Genomic DNA, 15,942 nt, shown 5'->3' on the forward strand with positions numbered 1-15,942 from the left:
AGGAGGGCACCAGTGGCTTGTGTCCCCGTGGTGTCGCAGCAGGCAGGAAGGCAGTGGTGGTTGTGTCCTGTTCATGTCACAGCAGGCAGGAGGGCAGAGGTGGCTGCATCTCCATGGTGTCACAGCAGGCAGGAGGGCAGCAATGTTTGCGTCCCCGTGGTGTCGCAGCAGGCAGGTGGGCAGTGGTGGCTGTGTCCCTGTGGTGTCACAGCAGGCAGAAGGGCAGTGGTGGCTGTGTCCCCGTGGTGTCACAGTGGGCAGGAGGGCAGCGGTGGCTCTGCGCTGAGGGAGGGGTGGCCCCCGCATCCTGGGACTGGGGTCCCATGCTGGAGACTCACTTCATTCTGCTCCCCCTCAGAGCCAATGGAGCAGCACCCAGAGGAGATACCCCCGTGCTCATGGACAGGGTTTTGGGAGCGCTCACCAGTGTCCGTGGCTGCACCCACCATGAAGATAAAGCCCTCAACGCCAAGGAGGAGGGTGAAAACTGAGCAAGCCCCCAACATGGGGGCATCACTGGATGTTGGGGTGCTCTGCATGCATCTGTGAGTAGTGGCAGAGGGAGCCAGGAGCCCCTTTGGCCACAGGGAAGGGTCTGTCCTCCCCTTACCCATGGGCCTGGGGTCGAGGTGAGTGGCTGCCTGGGAGCATGAGGGTGACGGGACAAAAGGGCCCAGGAGTGGAGAGGAGAAGGCAAGGGCAGGATGGGGAGGGGGCTTCTGGGGTCAAGAAAGGAGCTCTGATCTTTGGGTCAGTGGAGCACTGTTAGGAGCCAAGCAGAGCCCAAAGCTGAGCCTCTTTCACCCTTCCAGTTCTCTCCCCCATCCCACTGGGGAGGGAGTGAGTGTGTGGCTGCATAGTGCTTAGCTGCTTACCAGAGTTAAAGTATGACAGGCTCCAATTCAATTCCAGCCCCTCCTCAAGCTCTTACTCTCCTCTGGCCCATGCTCAGACACCAACTCGGCTATCGGCCCTGCTCAACCTTCAACTCAAATGCAGCCCCTGCTCAAGCTCTTACTCAGCTCCAGCCCATGCTCTGGCCCCTTCTTGGGCTTCGACATCTCTACTGGTTCATGATGCCACTCAACTGAAGTCCCTCCTTGGGCTCCCACAAGCTGCTGCCACTCCTTGCTGTGCACTCAGCTCTGTAGTCCTTGGGCTCCAACTCTGTGCCAGCCTCTGCTCTGGCTGCTACAACCTTCAGCCCCTATTTGGTCAGCCACTGGTCTTTGATCTGTCTCAGACAGTACTCATTCAAGATTGTTACCAGAGTTTAGGGGCTGGAGCAAAGCTGGTGAAATGTCCAGAGACAAGTGGATGCCACAACAGATGCCAGCTCTGAATGGCCATCAAAGCAGGAACTGGAGCTAAGGAGGTAATAGCTCCCCAAGGAAGATGCAGAGACAGTTACCTGCTCTATCTCTTGTATTTAGAGCAGGTGCAGTAGTGCTGTGGATGCCTAAACAGGGGCCAGAGACAAGCTGGAGCCCCAGCAGGGGCGAGAGCTGAGTAGGGGCTTGAACAGGGTCTGGGGCTTAGTTGGAGACCAGTAGGTTCCAGATCCAAGTAGCCTACTTGGACAGATACTTGGCTCTTCATCCTACTGCAGGTGCTTCTCAAATCAAGACCCTGTTCAAGACATTGCACCCATTTTCAAAAAGGGCAAGAAGGAGCAGCCGTGGAATGACAGGCTGGTCAGCCTTATCTCAGCCCCTTGGAAGCTGATGGAGCAAAACCATTTGTTTGATTCCTTTGCCTACATCCAGCAGCCGTTAGCGTCCAAGATGCCCTGGGGTAGCTGAAGTATCAGTATGCTGCTTGGAAACCTGACCCAGCACCTATGGGAGCTCTTCTGAAGCATTAGCTGGTCACCAGTTAAAGTATTTCCAAACACCTCATTTGAGACAACTTCCTTCTCTCCATTAAAGCAAAGTCTAGACTAGTTGATTAGAGATGGATATCTGCACTGAGGTATCTGGTGTTTGAGGAGACCTGTCTCCTCCCTTTCTTCACCAAAAATGGAGTCCCATATCATTAAGCCAACGGGAGTGTGCAAATCTGGCCACACAAAAATGATGTTTCACTGAAGTTGGTCGCCCTGCTTCCCAGTATCAGGTAAAAGATACTGTGAAGAACCCAGCTGGCTGACTCACTCTTTAGTGAGTTGTGGAATGCACACTGCTGGGACGGGAGCGTTTTTAGGGCACAGGTCTCTGCAAGAAGCAAAATGCTCTTTTTTTTAATGATGCAGTCCTGACTATAACAGAAATGTTTTGAAAATGTCAAGAAAAATGAAAAAATCAAGAAGGATAAGGGGTTGGGGCTTTGAGCAACAGAGAAGAGCCAGGAACTGCTGGTGTATTTGGAACCAACAGGGAAACACCTGTGAAATGCCTCAAAGGAATTAGGGTGTGTTCCTCTAAAAAGGTGTCATCGTCAATAGGCCAGCAGAAGTGCCTCTGTAGGCACCCTGCACACAGCCCGGATAACAAGCAGGAGAATCTGGAAGCCACCGTGCATCTAAAAAGCTACAATCTAATCAGTGAAACATGGTGGGATGAATCACACGACTGGAGCATTGCAAATTATTCAGAAGTGACAGTCAAGAGAGGGTGGGTTGGGGGCATTACCCTCTTTGTAAAAAATGGATTGACTGCCCAGAGCTGCCAGAGAAAAGAACGAGGAACAGGTTGAGAGCTTCTGGGTAAAAACTAGGGACCAAGATAACAAAGGAAACCTCGTGGTTGGTGTTTACTACAGGTCCCCTGACTAGGAAAAACCTGTAGATGAAGCATTCTTCAACTACAGGAAGCATCACACTTGCAGGCTCTGATCCTGCTGGGGGACTCCACTCATCCTGACATCTGCTGGAAAAGCAGCACAGAAGATATAAGCAGTCTTGAAGAGAGTTGAAGATAATTTCTTGATCTAGATGACAGACAGTCCCATCAGAGCAGAAGCATTACCGGACCTGTTGCTTACCAACAAAGATGAACTAATTAGAGATGTCAAGACTGGTGGCAGCCTGGACTACAGTGATCAAACCCTGGTGGAATTCACAGTCTTGAGGGATATGGGCTTGGTGAAGAGCAGAGTCAGGACCCTGAATTTTAAGACAGCAGATGGGACCCCCTGGGAAACTGCCCTCAGGGACAAAGGAAGTGAACGGCCGCTGGCAGCTCTTGAAGGACATTTTTCAGAGCACAAGAGCTCCCCCCGGTGCCCAGCCCGTGGCCAGCACTGCTTCTATCGTGCTCTGGGGTCTGCCAGGGTCTGGACTGGGAGAGGAACCAGGCAGGATTGACTATTCACCTAATACAGGCACTGAAGCCCAGAAGGAGAATGAAGCTGATCACATCTCAAAGAACAGACCTCACCTGCTCTGTGATCAATGGCCAGGTCTGGAAATGGCTGATATAAGGGCTTGGGTTTGGAAGGAGCGTCCGGGGCAGTCTCTTTGCCTGTTCAAACAACAAGAAGCTGGGCTGGATCTTTGAAGTCAGGGATCATGTTTGAGGACCCCTATGGGTATGACAATGCTCTACAGGGCCCCAGAACCTCCTCCACATGCTCCCTTCTCCTGTGGGGCTCCCAGATGCTGCCAGCCCTGCAAAGGGTTCAGGAGAGGACTTGTCCTCCCTGTGGCCTGGCTGAGGAACTTCGTCCCAGCGGTGTCATTGGTTATTTTACACCTCTATCTCCTATGGAAAAAGTGCTGGGAGCAACGGCGATTGGAAGGGTTGAGGTCATCCACTTCGGGCCTAAGCAGGCTGACCTGTGCAGCAGAGGAAAGATTAAAAAGTTCTCAGGGAGGTTTTAGAGTTAGTGCTGCTATCGCTAATAACAGTAATGGTGGAATGTACATCTTCTTCATTAGATAACCAAAGTTATCTAATTTTAGTCTTGTCAGCCATTCTTACCTTAAAAATAATAAATAAATAAATAAATGCTGTAACTTCAATATTTAGCTTCTTGCATGGGATTTTTAGAATAATGCCTTTTCTCTTGGTATTATTTGTTTGGTATCAAGCAATGTCTACACCTGACAGCATTTCTCTCAGAATTGCCAGGTTTATTCTCTGAGTTGTTTGTTTTGGTTTTTTAAACATAAAAGGTGAAGCGACAGGTCCAGGTGGTGTAAAAACACAAGGGAGAGAGCCAGCCAAATCATCCTGGGGTGAGCAGGATGCCAACTGATACACAGGAGCCCAGGCCACAGCCATGTTGCTGCCGTGCTTCTACAGCCAAGAGCAGAGGGTGCCCATCACGTAGGGGCCACGGCTGGGCAGCTGGGAGGGGAGACTCTTCAGTAGGTGTTAGATATTTGTAAGGGTTTGGGATTCAGCCTCCCTAACTATAAGGCCTGGACTAAGTCACTCAAAGTGAATAATTTACATTTACGTGGTTATTTCTCAAAGACACCATGTGTGGTTCACTGTTTCTTTATCTTGGCTAACAAGTTTTGTCATTTTTGCTCTTCTTATTCTCTGTGGCTTGTGAAGAGCCCACTCTGGTCCAGGGGAAAAGTATGTGGAGGAAGAAGCGGCGGAGAGGAACTGTTATGGACTGACTGAAACCCTCCATTCCCCATCCCACTGCGCTGCTCAGCAGGGAGGAAGTAGAGGAGTCTGGAATGAAGAGTGAGGTTGTGTCTTGGGAAAAGAAAGGGGTGGGGACAAGGTGTTTTAGTTTTCTCTTTGTTTCTCACCACCCAACTCTATTTCTGTGGGCAACAAATTAAATTAATTTTCACCAAGTCAATTCTATTTTGCCCATGATGATAACTGGCAAGTAATCTCCCTTTTAACTCCACCCATAAGATCTTTTCCATCTTATTTTCTTGTCCTGTTTGAGGAGGGATAGTGAGAGAGCAGCTAGGTTAGTGTCTGGCAGCTGGCCAGGGTCAACCAAATACAGGCTGCCACTGGCTGCACTAGAACATGATTCCTCTGCACAATTTTTGGTCTAGGACATTCTCAAGCAGATCTCACTCACCCTGAGATGTCTGCATGGCAAACTTTTCCACCTTACTTAGCCATGCCAGGCTCCTGTTCTGGCGGAAGGGTTCTTACAGGCAGCCGAACAGCCACATTTCTCTGATTGTTTCCAGACGTGTCTTCTGGAATGTCATGTCTCTGTTCCTGGAGGGCTCAGGTTTTATTGGGGCAGATCTACCAGCCCCTGCGCCTTGGAGGTATTTCAGAGACTTCCAGTGAAAGCAGAAACGCACACTGAGGTCAAATTCCTGCCAGTCTCCAGCATCCGCACTGGCTACCTCCCCTTTGACTGTAGTGTCACTTCAAAAACCTGTTTCCCGCACCTACTTTTATTCACACCCCCTATATTTAGGAGGACCCCACATCAAAGCAGGTGGATGTGCCCTGAAGGAAGCTGCAGTCTGTGGAGAACCCACGCTGGAGTAGGCTCCTGGTAGGTCTTGTGACCCCATGGGGGACCCACGCTGGAGCAGTTCATGAAGAACTGCAGCCTGTGGGAAGGACCCACATTGGAGAAAGTCATGAAGGACTGTCTCCCATGGGTGGGACCCCACGCTGGAGCAGGGGAAGAGTGTGAGGAGGAAGGAGCAGTAGAGATTGTGTTATAAAGGAAGGAGCAGCAGATGAAGTGTCATAAACTGATGGCAACCCCATTCCCCATCCCCCTGCACTGGGAAGGAGGTAGAGAAGTCAGGAGTGAAGTTGAGCCTGGGAAGAAGGGAGGGATAGGGGGAAAGTGTTTTTAGATTTGTTCTTATTTCTCATTATCCTGCTCTGTTTAATTAGCAATACATTAAAATAATTTCCCCAAGTCAAGTTTTTTCAGCCCATAAGGGTAATTGGTGAGTGATCTCCCTGTCCTTAACTTAACTGAGGAGCTTTTTGTCATATTTTCTCCTCCTGTCCTGTGGAGGAGGGAGAGCGATAGGGTGGCTTGGTGCGCACCTGGGGGCAAACCAGTCAGTCCACCACAGTAGAAATGACAAATAGAGTTGTTTTCTTGTAAGAAAGCTCTATAATAGCTTGAATGACTCAAAGAGAGACACTCTCTTCTGTGGACAGTGTCTGCTCAGCGTGCTGCACGTGAGTTGGAGTCATGTTTGATACTGCACCACTCCAGGTTCCCAGCACCTGAAGGGATGTAAGATTATCTGTGTTCTCTTATTCTTCTGATAGCTCTGAGAAATAGGATTGTGAATGACACCTAACAGAGTCTGGGTGCCTTTGTTACTGGGATCACAATGAATCCTCACCTCCTGCTGGAAATGCTCAAGGCTAAGCCTGGCAGGGACCTGGACAACCAAATCTCTGTTCATGCTTACAACAGTGTGCTGGGACAGAGGATCTCCAGAGGCCCCATTCCAGCGGGAACTCATTTATGAGCCATTGTTTGTCTTGGTATTGTAGGAGGTTTGGAAGTCACTCGTTCAGGCCAAATCCTCAGTCCAAATCCAAGATGGGACGATGGGCGAACCCAAGAAAAGCAACTTGAGGTGCTGAGGATCATCTTTGCAAAGATAGTTACAGAAGAAGCACCTCTTCTCCTCAGCTTTGGTGGAAGGATCCCCATGGAGGTGTCAACCATGCTCGAGTGCCTTAGTGGGCTGGTTTTGGCTGGGATAGACTTAATTTTCTTGACAGTAGCTATTATGGGGCTATGTTTTGTATTTGTGCTGAAAACGGTGTTGGTAATACAGGGATGTTTTCACTCATGTGTAAGCTGAGCACTGCTTACAGAGAGTCAAGGACTTTTCAGCTTCTTATACTGCCCTGCCAGCGAGGAGCCTGGGAGTGCACAAGAAGATAGGACAGGACACAGCTGGGACAGCTGACCAGCCTACCCCAACTGATCAAAGAGATATTCCATGCCATGTGATGTCATGCTCAGCCTATAAAGCTGGGGTAAGGAGAAGGAAGCGGGGGTGTATGGAGTTAACGGCATTTGTCTTCCCAAGTAACCGTTGCATGTGATGGAGCTCTGCTTTCTTGAAGATGGCTGAACACCTGCCTGCCAATGGGAAGTAGTGAATGAATTTCTTGGTTTGCTTTGCTTGCATGTGTGGCTTTTGTTTTACCTATGGAGCTATCTTTATCTCAATCCATAAGTTTTCTCATTTTCACTCTTTGGACTCTCTCCCCCATGCCACTGAGGTGCGTGTGAGCGAGCGGATGTGTAGTGCTTAGATGATGGCTGGGGTTAAACCACAAAGCTTTTGCTTTCCTTGCAAATCTGGCTGGTGGCCATGACTGTGGATATGCTGCCTTCTGTGCTTACTGGGGCTGCTCAGAGCCACTGTTCCACCATCCTGCCCTCTTGGGCTGCTCTTCTCATCTGTTGGAACCGTCGGGCTCCTTGGAAGTCATGGTGATGCATTCAGAGAGACAAGATGGACAGAGACTAAAATCTCTTGCTCACTGAGGGTGAACCTGTAATTCAAGGGAAAGTTGTTCTTCCCTCTAGACAGGGTATCTTCTCCTTGCAGTCCAGGGAGCAAGCATACAGGGAGCCACAAGTGGACATGTTTTCAAGAGTTTCCACAAAAGTCTTGTGAGAGCCTCATATTACCTGGAGAATACAGAAGCACGGGTACACCTCTGACCATAAAGTTGAGTGAACTCAATCCCTCCTGTTCACAGAATCATAGAATGGTTCGGGTTAGAAGGGGCCTTAAAGATCATCTAGTTCCACCCCCCTGCCCTGGGCAGGGACGCCTCCCACTAGACCAGGTTGCTCAGAGCCCCGTCCCACCTGGCCTTGAACACCTCCAGGGATGGGGCAGCCACAGCTTCTCTGGGCAACCTGGGCTAGGGGCTTACCACCCTCACAGCAAAGAATTTCTTCCTAATCTAAGTCTCCCTTCTTTCAGTTTAAAACTGTTACCCTTCGTCCTATCGCTCCATTCCCGGATAAAGAGTCCCTCCCCATCTTTCCTGTAGGCTTCATTTAGGTACTGGAAGGCTGTTCCTGCACTTCAGGCTCCTCTCTCCAGCCATGCCCAGGAGGCTGGAAGGTTGACATTTCCTCTAGGTTGGAAGGGCAACTGGTAGGATGCCTGGACATCTGTCCTCCTTCTGGTGAGTCAAATGAGGGGACAAGGTCTGGTGATGGACAGCACTGGACCAAGAAGTACAGACCAGTTGTGGTGATGGCTGCAGGGGTCAGCCAAGAGCCCAGTCAGTACTCAGTAGGTCAGTCATAATGGGACAGGTTTGAGGTGGGTTGTGAAAGGCAAGTCAGGAGGTTGGGATCAGGGCCAAGTCAGTGAGGAATGAGACCAGGTGGGACCGTACCTGCAAGAGGGAAAGGGCAAGGGGAAAACCTGAGCTGAAAAGCAAGTGTCTGAGTGGGGATTGGCCTCTCTGTGGGACCTCTCTATGGGGCTGGCCCTGGGCCCACACAACCCACTGCCCCCAGGTGGGACAAAGGCATCTGCCTCAGGGCCCTTTGCAGTCTGGACTCTATGGGGCACCAGCTGAGTAAAGGAGGCCCTTTCAGGGATTTTTTTCATGCTTCTTCCTTAATGGAAAGTGTCCAACAGCTTGGGGTGAGAGGACCTCATTTCCCATGTTCAGTTATTCCCTGTGCTGAGAGGTTGAAAAAAGAAATCTCAGTTCCAGAAATATCCTTAAGTGAAAATATGTCATGCCATGTTTGGGGAGCAGAGAGGTCCAGCTTCTAAGGGATGGAGAACTGTGAACCCAGCACAGGAGCACAGCCACCAGGGCAGGGATCTACCTAGCAAGAGGACTGGGGCAGGCCTGGAGATGGCGGCCTGGGTCAACTGGGAGTCCAGATCATCAGATGGCTTTGTGGTGATGCAGCAGGATCAAGATCAAGACAGGAGCACAGATGAGCAAATCAGGATTAGATTCAATGAGGGTAATGAGGGTCAAAGAGAGGCCAGTACTCAACAGGCAGGTCCACAGGGACAAGGCAGGTCCCAGGTCCTGTTATTGCCCTTGGGGCCCTGACATCAGCAGGACTGGGAGCAGCTCTGTGGAAAGGCCCTTGGTGCTGTGGTGCACAGCAAGGTGGCTGTTAGCCATTTGTGTGCTCAAGCAGCGAGGAGTGCACACAGCACTGAGGGCTGCATGAAGAGGAACATGGCCTGGAGGTGACGAGACATGATCCTTGTTCTCCAGTCAGCACCTCAGAGAACATAACATCCCTTCATCCTATCACGCTCCAGGCCCTTGTGCCTCAGGGAGAGGTTCGGAGGCCCTCTTCCAACAGGGAACAGAGCCTGTCACCTGAGGAGGACTCAACCCATCCAACAGGGCAAGTCTCTGTGGCTGGAGAAAATGCTCCTGGCTCTGGCTCTGCCTCTTCCTCCCTACTGGCCACTGGAGCAAGCTGGAGGGACCAGCTCAGGCCACCAGGGCTGTATTAGTCTAAAAGTCAATGACAGCGCAGTCATCTGTGAGGAGAGGGGCTGAATACCATTTCTGGGATCCCATCATGTCTTGTGTTCCCGATAACCAAGTTCAGACATGCCCGTGCTCACTGCTCTGCCTCACTTTCCCTTTTTGAAAGAGCAGGTTTCAAGTCTACCCTAGAGATTTTAGGGGAGCTCAGCCCTTTCTTGAGATGGGAACGCGGTTCCTACCAGCTCAGAGCTGTCATTCCACCAGGGAATCAATTATATTCTGTTTATTAAGAGTAATCCTTAGGGAGAGCTGAGACACAGAGAAAAAAAACATGTGGGAGACTGAACACTGCTCTAAACCCCAGGACACACTGGAGAACAGGAGCATTTGGGTGCTGCTGAAAAGTCACTGCAGGAGCTGCTGGGGGAAGACAGCAAGGGCAGAGACAGGTTTTTGACAGGGCTGAGACACTCTGGTTTGCAGAGAGCCCAGGGAAAGGAACAGCATGGTGGAGAAAAAGCAGAGAGTGAGACCCTGACCTCAGTCCTCATTTCCAGACACTGTCAGCACAGAATTCACCCCTTCATGCTGAGGTAGGTGCTGAAGATGCTGAGGGTGGAAGGGTGGAATCATTCTATGATTCTATGATTCTTAGATTCTAAGTAAAGTCTGGGTGTTGTTGATGAAACTGCTGGATCTTTCAAAAGAAGAAACTTGTAAGGGGAGAACAGGGTCCTGTCCTTTCCTGCATGTCTTCCAACCCCAGCCCCCTCCTTCCCCCAGAGACCCTGAGTCCAGGCACCATGGACCAGAGAAGCTTGGGAGGAGCTGGTGGTGCTGGGTTACAGCTGGGCTGGGGTGTGTTTGACCATCCCTGGGCACTCACTGCCTTGGCTGGGATGGCAGACGTGTCTGGGCAGGGTGTTTTCAGCCAGACTGCCTGTGACCTTCATTTTGCCACACAAATTGCTGCTTTGTTTCTGTTTTTTTTTTTTACTTTTTCTCTGATTGTATGATGATCATGTAGGTTTTGATCTACAGTGGTCATGTTTCTCACTTCTAGTCTGTGAGGAGGGCTGGAGACATTAGTGACTCTGCAGTGACTCTAGTAACCTCTCCTAATGGTGTCTGTCATCATCACCTGCAGAAGCAATTCATCCAGACCAGGAGATGGGATTTCAAGGGATCCCTCTTCCAGGGAGTGCTGAGCAGAAGGATGTTTCTCAGGCATGGACTTCCCCTGGCTGCACTCTCAGGCATGTTCTGTGCACTTTTACACGCCCCCGACCCTGCTCTTGTGCCACCTCACCCCCAGGCACCCTGGGGACACCCTTGCCAGTGCCCAGCAATGCTGGGCAGTGAGCCCTGTGAGCACAGATGGCTGGGATGACCTCATGAGGTCCTGCTACTGGTCTGGGATGTGTAGGGAGGCAGCCCCAAAGCCCTCAGGAACCACCAACGAAGAGGGAAAGACATGACTGAAATGATCCTCCCTGTCCCTTTCCCTTCCTTCCTGCACAGTCTCTCCTGTTTCCCGATTCTCTCAGTTATGGTTTTCCTCCTGTTTAGTTTTTCAACTTCTGTACCAGTTTTTCCTCCATGGTTTGATACACAAAGTGATTTTAGGCATCCTCTCAGAGAGTCCCACAGCATCGACAGCCCCACCCTGCTGTTTCTCCAAGGCAGGAATTCCAGACTCAGTTTGCCAGTGGAAGTGATTGTTCTGGGTCAGTGTGGGAAGTAAGTGGCTTTGGGGGGACTCCTACATGAAGTGCTGGGACCACTTGCTTTGTGCAGCGTCCATCCTCTTCTTCGGAGGGAGAAGGGTCTCTGGTGTCGCATAGTTCACACAAAGGACTTTCAGAGTGAAAGGAGTGTGTTATATCCAATACCTTTCTCTCTCCTGAGAGCAGAAGGACCTCTGTCCTTGATACCTAAACTGGGTCTTCCTGGGAGCAAATTTGGGCACACGAAGGAAAGCTCTCTCAGAGAGACCAAGTGCACGTTTTGGTTTTGTTCTGTAGCGAGAAACATGCAGCTCTACAGGGCAGCTCAACTCCTTGGTATGAGGAGGTCTCTGGAAGAAACGGTTTCGCTGCTGCCTCTAGGCACAGAGTCCACAGAGTCAATGTGAAGAGATTTCTTTAAAAAAATCTTTTTAAAAGTAAAGACAGAAATACACATTCCTTCTTGGTGCTCCTCTTCTTGGGAACTGCAGAAATAAAAGAGAAACACCACAGCATGGATGGAGGGCAGTGGGTCAATGGGACACCACCAGTGGAGTTCCTGCTGCTGGGAATGAGTGATGATCCCTCTCTCCAGACACTGCCCTTCATCCTTTCACTTGTCATCTACACTGTGACTGTCTTTGGGAACATCCTCATTGTTGTGCTGGTGATGGCAGATCAGCATCTGCGCACCCCCATGTACTTCTTCCTGGACAATCTGTCCTCCTTGGAGATCTGCTACAGCTCCACCATCTTGTCCCGGCTGCTGGCCAGCTTCCTGACTGGGGACAAGACCATCTCTGCTCATGGCTGTATGGCTCAGTTCTACTTTTTTTCCAGTTCTGCTGGTACTGAGTGTTACCTGCTGGCAGCCATGCCCTATGATCGGTACTTGGCCATCTGCCAGCCCTTACTCTATGCAAGCCACATGACCTGGAAGGTGAGTCTCCAGTTGGCAGCTGCGTCTTGGCTGGGGGGATTGCTGCTGTTTGCAGTACTCATCTTCCTCTTATTTCAGTTGAAGTTCTACAGCCCCAAGGCAATTGACCACTTCTGTGATTTTACTCTGTTGATGGAGCTCTCCTGCAGTGACACCAACGTGCTTACAGGGGCCGCTTTAATCTTTGTCTTCTTGGATGCAGTATTCCCTTTTCTGTTCACACTGGCCTCCTATGTGTTTATCATAGCTGCCATCCTGAGGATCCCGTCCCATCAGGGCAGGCAAAAAGCCTTCTCCACCTGTTCCTCTCACCTTACTGTCGTCACTCTCTTCTATGGCACTCTTATCATTGTCTACATGCTGCCCAGGACAACTCCACCGAGGCAGCTCAACAAAGTATTCTCCTTTTTCTACACTGTCCTCACCCCCCTGATTAATGCCCTCATCTCCAGTTTGAGGAACAGGGAGGTCAGGGAGGCCCTCTGGAAGGTGCTCAGGAAAGCAAAGGCCTGCACCCAGAACTCCTGGCGTGAGGGTGACAGTAGGAACAAACCACTTGCAAGTCTTTCACAAGGGCAAGTGCTGAATACTGGGCGCACCTCCAGAAGTGTGTGCCACTGCGCCTACTTGAAACTAGCGCAGGGGTGAAAGAGAAGAGTTCTCATAAATAAATACTCTTGTAGAGGACAGACTGTGAAAAATGCAATGGGTTCGCCTTTCCCTTCATGATAAATGGTTTGGTGACCTTATTTGTGTGAACTTCTTAAATGACAGTTCTCCTTTACTGAGAAAGTAGAAGACCAAATTTGGGACAACATCCGAGTATCATCCAGACAAGCATGAGGGCATATCATTCCCTCCTCTGTTCCCTGAGGGGTCAACAAGCCCCTGCCCCAGCTGCACTCCTCTGGCTCCAGCTGTACCTTTGTTCTTTTCTCTTCACCTTTCTGGTAGGGAAATAGGGACAGCCTGATCCTAGCTTCTTCACCTTGAAGGATCAGGCTTTCCTTCTCAGCCATATTTCTCCACTGGAAAGCCCTGATTCAGCCTTCCTCCAGAGCCCAGGGACAGGAGTGGGCTTGGGGTCTGCATTCCCACAGATCTCGATTGCTTCAGTCCCCTTTGGGATGGGAGCCTTTGCCACCAGCACACACAGCTGACTCCTCTTCAGCTTCCTCACCAAGAGCCCTGTGGCCTCTTCTGCAAAGCTGTTCTCTGATCACTTGGCCCCTAGCTGACGCTTTGCACGGGGCTTTTGGGTTTACTGCACCCCAATGTGCAGGACTCTGCCCCTGCCTTGGCTGGATTTCAGGATGCTCCTGAAAGTCCCATTCTGCAGCATGTCATATAATAGAATCATATAATCATTTTGGTTGGAAGAGACCTTTAAGATCATCAAGTCCAACCACTAACCTAGCACTGCCAAGTTACCCCTAAACCATGTCCCTTAGCACTACATTTACATGTCTTTTAAATACTTCCAGGGATGGCGACTCAACCACTTCCCTGGGCAGCCTGTTCCAATGTTTGATAACCCTTTCAGTGAAGACATTTTTCCTTATATCCAGTCTAAACCTCCCCTGGTGCAACTTGAGACTGTTCCCTCTTGTCCTATCGCCTGTTACTGACCAACCCCCACCTCGCGACAACCTCCTTTCAGGTCGATGTAGAGAGCAGTAAGGTCTCTCCTCAGGCTCTTTTTCTCCAGGCTGAACAACCCAAGTTGGCTCAGATGCTTTTCAGAAGACTTGTGCTCTAGACCCCTCACCAGCTTCGTTGCCCTTCTTTGGATACGCTCCAGCACCTCAATGTCTTTCTTGTGGTGAGGCGCCCAAAACTGCACACAATATTTGAGGCGCGGCCTCACCAGTGCCGAGTCCAGGGGGACCATCACTGCCCTAGTCCTGCTGGCCACACTATTTCTAATACAAGTCAAGATGCAATTGGCCACCTTGGCCACCTGGACACATTGCTGGCTTATATTCATCCAACTGTCAACCAACACCCGCAGGTCCTTTTCCGCCGGGCAGCTCTCCAGCCACTCTGCCCCTGGCCTGAGGCGTTCATGGGGTTGGTGTGACCCAAGTGCAGGACCCGGCACTTGGCCTTGTTGAACCTCATTCCATTGCCTGGGTCCATCGATCCAGGACGGCTGTAGAGCCTTCCTACCTCAAGCAGATCAACATCCCTCCCAACTTGGTGTCGTCTGCAAACTTACTGAGGGTGCACTGAATCCCCTTGTCCAGACTGTTGATAACGATATTAAAGAGAACCGGCCCCAATACTGAGCCCTGGGGAACACCACTTATGACCAGCTGCCAACTGGATTTAACCCTGTTCACTACAACTCTGGGCCATCCAGCCAGTTTTTCACCCAGTGAAGTGTACTCACATCCAAGCCACGGTCAGCCAGTTTCTCCAGGAGAATGCTGTGGTAAATGGTGTCAAAGGCTTTACTAAGGACTAGGCAAACAACATCCACAGCCTGTCCATCATTCACTAAGTGGGTCACCTTATCATAGAAGGAGATCAGGTTTGTCAAGCAAGACTTGCCTTTCGTAAACCCATGCTGACTGCGCCTGAGCAGCTGGTTGTCCTGTACGCGTCACGTGATGGCACTGAAGATGATCTGCTCCATGACCTTCCCCACCACCAAGGTCAGACTGACAGGCCTGTAATTCACCGGATCCTTCTTGCAGTCCTTCTTGTAGATGGGCGTCACATTTGCTAACCTCCAATCAACTGGGACCTCCCCGGTTAGCCGGGACTGCTGATAAATGATGGAAAGTGGCTTCGTGAGCACATTCACCAACTCCCTCAGTTGGATCCTCCCTTAGGTGGATCCCATCCTGCTTCATAGAAATTTCAAGATGCCCCTCAATAGCAACCTGGCTTCCAGAGTCTCAAGCAGCAGTTAACAGAGACCAGAGCTCTTGGGTCAGTGGTGGATGGGCACTGAAGGATCTTCCTTTGGTTTAACTTGGGAGAGGCTCAAGAAAGGCCCTATCACAAAGGGATAAAATGATCCTTGGTCTCCTGTAAAGAGCAAACTCCTTGTGGGATATTGAATGGGGTTTGTGGGAATGTATGAAGAGGACTGTAGGAACACACAAAGGTTATGCTAGGTTGTTCAGAAGGGCCAAAGGCAGGGATCTGGAGGGATCCAGGTCACTGTCCTGGTTTGAGGTGAACCAATTTTCTGTTCATTAATTTTACCTTTTAGCTAAGCCTTATGGAGACACTGTTCATTCTCAGAGCGATAAGACCAAGGGATGGTACGCAGAGAGGCTCTTGCTTATACTTACCACTATAACAACCAAGGCCAGATAACTTTTGTTATTTGCCCCATTGGAGGGACAAAAGTGGGAAAGCATAAAGGGGTCGCACCCACAGTGAGGAGAGTTCAGGATAGGTGACCCAAAAGTAACCAAGAGGGTATTCCATCCCATCTGCCCCATGCTCAGAATAAAAGCTGAGGGATCAATGGGTCAGCCTCTTTCTTCAATGGCTGGCGTCCGAGGAGGACTCTGTCTGTTCATCTGCCTTTGATCCCAGTCTGTGCCTTCCTGAATCCAGATCCAGAATCCAGTTCCCATCCATTGCTGAATCCAGTCTGGGACTTTCCCAATGCCTGCTGGTAACGTGATCATCATCCTGGGAGCTTGCTACAGTTTTGTGTATATTTTATATATTTCATTCTTTTCTTTTTATTTTATTAATAATATTTCATTAAAGTAGTTCAGTTTTTTTCCTAAACTCATAAGTTTCTTTTTCTCTGTCCCTCCTCTCCTTGGAGACAGAGGTGGGGGAGAGCATCTGTCATTCATCTCGGTGGCCAGTCTGGCCCAAACCGTGACAGATGCCCAATGTGGGGCTTGAGTGGGGCTTGACCAGAGCTCTGATAGATTGC

At 50.3% G+C, this 15,942-nt stretch overlaps 1 protein-coding gene across 1 annotated transcript; it reads left to right on the plus strand.

Annotated features, from left to right (window-relative positions):
- Positions 1-2,932: 2,932 nt before the first annotated feature.
- On the plus strand, positions 2,933-12,680 carry LOC141736705 (olfactory receptor 5B21-like). The gene is made up of 4 exons (XM_074571261.1): positions 2,933-3,161; positions 6,405-6,596; positions 8,701-8,877; positions 11,584-12,680. The coding sequence occupies exons 1-4, from the start codon at positions 2,933-2,935 to the stop codon at positions 12,678-12,680; spliced, it is 1,695 nt and encodes a 564-aa protein (XP_074427362.1).
- Positions 12,681-15,942: the final 3,262 nt, after the last annotated feature.

Source organism: Larus michahellis (assembly GCF_964199755.1).
Source record: "Larus michahellis chromosome W unlocalized genomic scaffold, bLarMic1.1 SUPER_W_unloc_1, whole genome shotgun sequence".
Taxonomy (NCBI): Eukaryota; Metazoa; Chordata; class Aves; order Charadriiformes; family Laridae; genus Larus; species Larus michahellis.